Below are 6077 nucleotides of genomic sequence, written 5' to 3'. Positions count from 1 at the left end.
CAGATTGTTCTTATGGCTACATGATACTGCTGACCTAACAATGTGGAAACCATATAACAAAGATTGTTATAAAATTTTGTACTTACACTTAATTTTAATGAGACACACACTGCAACATGTTAGGTCCTGGTATTCTGTCTTATGTTGTTTAGCTGCCATCTAGTGGTGGACCATGTGACACAGCAACTCACACTACACCCTTAACTACACAACCTACAGTACATGCCCATGTCCTTATTGTGTATACATATCAAATTTAGCGACTAGCCAACAGAAGCCCATTTACTTTGTATAAAACTAAGCAACCAAAACAAAAACATCTAATGTGACACCATCATGGAAAAACTGACCGCTGCTGAACTTTTGGGAGAGCTGTCTCATTTGTGTGCTTCTTGTGTCCCTAAATAAAATTTCACATTTTCATGACCAAAATATTCAGACCACAGCAGAAAAGAGATCCACAGCTAGCCAACCTTTTAAACAAGGAATGGCTAAAATAATGATCAGATCCCTTATTAAAGATGAATGTGAGAAATAATCTTAGGTTTGTGTTCAGTGGAGGGTTGCCAGACAGGTAACATTTATAAATTTAACAGGGATACAACTAGGCTGTTGCAAGAGCTGGAAAATAAATTATTCAAGATATCTGCTGTTTTTTAAAATATATATATACATTTTTTAAATATACACTACTTTTACTCACCAGGTCATAAATCTGATTGGCCAGCTGAACTTTCTCATCTGCATCCTCCAAAGCCTTGTAGTAGTCCTGAAACAGTAGATAACCAGTCATTACACATACTAGCACTCTCAATGCCAACAAAATTACATGCACAGCTTGAAAAGATGCCACTGACTATGCCTTTTTCTTCTTCCTACTTCCCTCTCTTGCTATTAAAGGTTAAAAACTTAAATTTCCAAATTCAGGAACGCAGTGAGACATCAGCTATATGGTTACTCCCCAAGTTAACCTTTTTTGCACATTCTCTGTAAGAGTTCTTTCAATCTAAATAATTCATAACCTTAGTGATGTTGTGTGTGATGCTTATATTGATCAAAAAATTATTTTTTTAAATTAGCTATATTATCATTTTCATAATGACATCTGAACCTATTACCACTCTTATAACTGGGCAACTGATACCTGCAGCCTCCCCTTCTCTACATATGTGAGTGATATAACTTTTTCTTATGTACACTGATGAAGATGTGTAAACTTACTGGCCCATTCAGTTAAGGCTTAATTCATCAAGAAAATGTGCACTGGTGAACAGTCGCAAGGCAACCGCTCATGTTTGCCAAAATTACAAGTCTTGACTACATTCTTTCTAAACTACGTATATAGGCTATGGATTTGTTTGTTTTTCTTAAAACATTTTTCGACTTTATTGGAGAGACAGAGGTGAAAACACACAAGAAAGACTTGGAAAGACAGACGGATGACAAGCAACAAAGGTCAGGGACCAGATCTGAACGCAGGGCACTGTGGTTTCCTGGTATGCGCCTTAGACCACTGAGCCACCAGGGCAGCTCCACTGTCTCTGCACTTGTGCTGCTGTTTAAAAGAATTCAGTACACTGCCGGTGAATAACACAAAACAACTAACTATTCCTTGATGATGGTGCTAGAGGAAAGGTCACCAAAAGGTTCACCAAAATTAATAGAGTCATTCTTCTAGGGGTCATGAATGTGCACAACAAATTTGAAAAGATTCAGCTAAACAGTATGCAAGGTAGCACATTCACAGCCAGAATCTGCCATGGCAGTCAAAGCAAATCCATAATACCCACGACACTGTTGTTGCAGTGAAATGATTGTGGAATAGATGTTAATCCAATAACATTAATGAAGGAGGGTGATCAGTGACACTGTTTTTGTGAACACACATCTTGATACAACATCTCTTGTGCTATTTTGAGAAAGCAACCCAGAGACAGAACATTTGTGGATATAGGTGGGTGGGAGAAAATATGTTACAGGGGTTATCTACTGGCTGCGTCCTATGGCAAATGTTAAGGTAGACACTACACAACTCCACAAGCGCCAAAACCAATCTCTGGTTAGTGTCTGGCAGAATTTTACCTTTTTGATAACCTCCATCTGCTCTTCCCTCCACTCTGGCTTGTTCTTCTTAGCGTTGACAAAGAACTCAATCACCTTCTGCTCCAGCTGGTCTGTGGCATCTGGTGCGAGAACAGCAGAGCAGTTATTACATAAAATAAATCGATTAAAAACATAAAAACACTACATAGTGACATGCCACCTAATTGTCATTATGCTGAGTTACACAAAACAGGGAGTAAAGAGATGTTCAACCTAGAGTGAGCAAACATCAACACCTTTTTTTCCAGGTCTGAAACTATTTGATTTTGTCAAAACAATACTTAATTATCAATTAGCATTTTCTGTTATTGACTGTACTGCAAAGACAGACCAATCTACTCCAACATTTTTAATTTTGTTTGATGATAACATTTTCCACGATTACTTTCTAGAATAGTCAGATAAATCAGTTATCAAAATAATCATTTATTATAACTCTACATACTTAAATACTACTTCAAACTACTAAAATGGTTCACTAGATATTGCTGTCTTCAGGCCATGAACTATCTCCAGGTCTGAACTGAAATCAAAGTTTTGTTGGTTGGCCACGTGCCAAAACAAAAGTCAACCCCAGGATTTTTGAGAGTTTAACCCATAGTCTCTGGAACATGGATACACCGTGCTGCCAATGCTAGGAGCGTAATGAACCATTGACCTGGATAAATCCATTGATTGAACATTCAATGATGCAATAGGATCGCTGGCAAGTGCAACCATCGATCAACACTGTCATCTTTCAGATCATGCCACCTTTATTTTGAAACTCTCACAGCACGCTAATGTCACTGTTTCCGCCTAAGCGCACCTGAAACCATGGTAGTAGCTGCTAGCTAGTGCCACACTAATACTGGTAATTGTCGAGGACAAAGATGAGGAGGAGGATATTCCTTCCCTGTTTGGAAATAAGTCAGCTGTGTAGAAATACTTTGGATTCAGGAGAACAGACTGGTCGACTAACAAAACACATGCTGTATGAAAGCAAAGCCGTTACAGATAAGCCACTCAGGTAAGGTACAGTAAGTTATGAGCCTGTGGATGACTACATGCAGGACTTTGAAAATGCTGTAATGTTTTTTGTTTAAATATGTGACAGAGTTCAGTAATAAACTTGTACAGCAATGAAATGTGCTAATGAGAATGACATCAGTTGCAGACTCCTGAATTGATTCTAATTGAAATCGTATTGTGGTAGACTATCATTGTTCAAAGAATCCATATAATTTCGTATCATGATGAAGCTTGTGATTAACACCCCTAGCCAATGTGCAGCCTAGTTACTTTCAATCCATTTGTTTTTCAAAAACATATAACCAAGGATAAACACCATCTACTATGAGATTTTCTAACCATGGTGGGTGGGTGGGCTTCAAAAAGCGCACTGTGTAATTACACTTTCACTGTACAAAATAAGTCTTTAATTTATACACAACCTATTTTTAAAAAACTGAACACACTATTTAATATTTTTATATTTAGTTTTTTGCTTAAGACAAACATAAAAACAACAAATTTGACAATATATTTGCCATAACTGTGTACCAAAATAGCCAAAGCTGTGGAATGAATGGGTTTACAACACTGAAACTACTATTGTTTCAAATCACACTGATTTTAAGGCAAGCCAAAGGCTATGACAAGTATTGTCTTAATCTTAACTAAAGCATAGTATTTGAAAATTAATTTGCAAATTATACAGTGACTGTGTCCCACAGTGGCAAAGTAAGAAACTTGAAAGGGGAAAGTGTGTGTGAAAGGCCATGAGCTTATGTTCTTTTGGTTGAGAAACAATCAAGTTATAGCTATTTATAAACTGTCTTTATTGCTCTTCTGCACAACCCTACCCTTGAAATTTCTATTAACTTGCAACTGCATTGTAATCACTGGTGATGTTATCGTAACCATCCCGTTACCTTCAAATTTACTAACATGTTTTTATGAATTGGAGTCAATTTGACCCCAGTAATTTAAACCTCCAGAAAATGTCCAAGTTACTCAGGTGTTAGGTACTTCATGTGTCTTGTTGAATATCTATATATCCCTTTAAATAAAACATAACCTCCCCCACTCAACTCCTCTTACACATCAAGGTTCTTGTGGTAATCATGTTTTTCTCTCCCAAATGTCACATTAATTCTCAGTGGTTTTCACACTGCTACAGGTGTGGTTATGTTCTCTTTGGGCCCTAAAGCAGCATGTTACAGCTCCTCACTGTGATCCAAAACAACTGAAACACATGCGTGTAACATGTTGGTATTTCATATATGCTTTAGACAGCTAAAAAAAAAAAAACAAAACCTGGGGTCAAACAGAAAACAGAACCCAAAGAAACGCTTGCTTCATTGAACATGAAGCAAAAACTATGTTAATCATGTATTTCGAGGCGGTAAACACTGAATGTGATCAAATTGATCCCAAAAGACAATAGGAGGGTTAACTAAGATATCATTATTTCTCCTGCAAAATATAACTAGACCACAGATTAAACAGTACTACTGTCACGAAGCTGTTATGGTGTGATAACCCAAATTTCCAACTAAAAGGAAACTTTAAACCAATTTCAAACACCGTAGCAAACGTTACAACTAAACCTTAACAAAACTTTGTGACAACCAGTGCACTTGTAATAATATAAAACTAATATAAAACTTTATATTCATTTTTAGTGGCTGCTTAAACTGTAACTATCCGCATAAATGTTGTCGGAAGGTGGTAGCTATGCATGTTAATGGAATGTACTGTTTAATAGATCTGTTATTGCAGACTTGCGGACAAGTTATGGGCCGGCTAACAGTAGCTTGGATGCTAATTACATCGCGGGCTTGGTGGTTAATAACAACATATTTCTTAAGTTCAACGAAACGTGAAAGAGCCATGTTAAATTCCACGTGTGTGAGTGCACAGCAAACCACGAGGCAGTGTTTTGCCACAGCGTGCCGAAAGCAAGCCGATGCAGTCTTGCTACCCGCGCCGTGCGGTACATACTTTGAACTTGCAGGTCCATCTCCCTCATTTCCGTAAACCTGTCGCGGAGATCCATGGGTAGCTGCTCGATCACTGCCAGGAGAAGAAAAAGCGATTAACCAGCTAGCATTGCTAGGCTAACAGCCCGAGCGCAAGAGGCCAAAAATAACCCACAGTCCATGTACAAAATACACCAAGAAACCCAGCATTGTGTCGTGGGAGTTTGTTACTCACTTTCGAGATAGTCCTCCAAGTACAGCATGTCGTCAAATGTGGCGTTTTAGGCGTTTAATAAAACAATTTTCGTCTTTCAATATGGCGCCGCCAGCCGCTGTCTCGCTAAGAAAAAAATACCCCGAAAATTGAGGTCAGAGAATGTGACGCAATCAGCTGTCTGTGATCTGATTGGTTGAACGCGGATCTGCGTTTTTTTTGTGTGCTGCCTCCACATGCCTTATGGTACTTGTAGTTCAAAATATGTCTCAAAATTATACTATACTTCCATGCCTCGAACTTATCTTTTAGAAGGGTGTCCAAATTGTAAGAAGGGGTTACTCTATTATAAAGGAACAAATCGGGGCTATTCATGTGAGGAATGAACAACATAACAAAATAAAAGGCGAAAATGAATGAAATAGCAGTGAATAAATAAATAGCCGTTCCTACACAGCCAGTAAAACCTCGTAATTTAAGAATGCACATATAGTGGGTTTATATTGGTTTTACCCCAAAAGTATAGCGTTCAATTATCTATGTTTATCTCTGATACCATGTTATCTGATATTATAGACCGCGCGCGTGTATTTTAATAAGCGATTTGATTTGATTTACCCCCATATTTTTTTTTCGAATTAATTGAGCAGTATTTATATAAAATAATCAAGTAGACCTCCATGATGTTCATATTGCCAAATCAGCAATGGTAAACAACAAACAAACATAGCCTAAATAACACAAAACTAAAACATAATAACAACTAGGCTATCGAACTCTCCCTCCTTGCAAAATTT

General features: G+C 37.6%; 1 protein-coding gene across 1 annotated transcript in view; it reads right to left on the bottom strand.

Annotated features, from left to right (window-relative positions):
* ing3 (inhibitor of growth family, member 3) overlaps window positions 1–5460 on the bottom strand; it is a 13818-nt gene extending 8358 nt beyond the window's left edge. Inside the window, exons 1-4 of the mRNA XM_030045959.1 lie at window positions 5302–5460; window positions 5089–5160; window positions 2083–2183; window positions 704–769 (exon numbers count right to left, since the gene is read on the bottom strand). Of these exons, the coding sequence (XP_029901819.1) occupies window positions 704–769; window positions 2083–2183; window positions 5089–5160; window positions 5302–5329 (267 nt within the window). The 5' untranslated portion in view covers window positions 5330–5460. The remainder of the gene's footprint in view (window positions 1–703; window positions 770–2082; window positions 2184–5088; window positions 5161–5301) is intronic.
* Between the last annotated feature and the right edge of the window lie 617 nt (window positions 5461–6077).

The sequence above is a fragment of the Myripristis murdjan genome, chromosome 23 (assembly GCF_902150065.1).
Source record: "Myripristis murdjan chromosome 23, fMyrMur1.1, whole genome shotgun sequence".
Lineage (NCBI taxonomy): Eukaryota > Metazoa > Chordata > Actinopteri > Holocentriformes > Holocentridae > Myripristis > Myripristis murdjan.
This window is presented reverse-complemented; position numbering and strand designations above follow the sequence as displayed.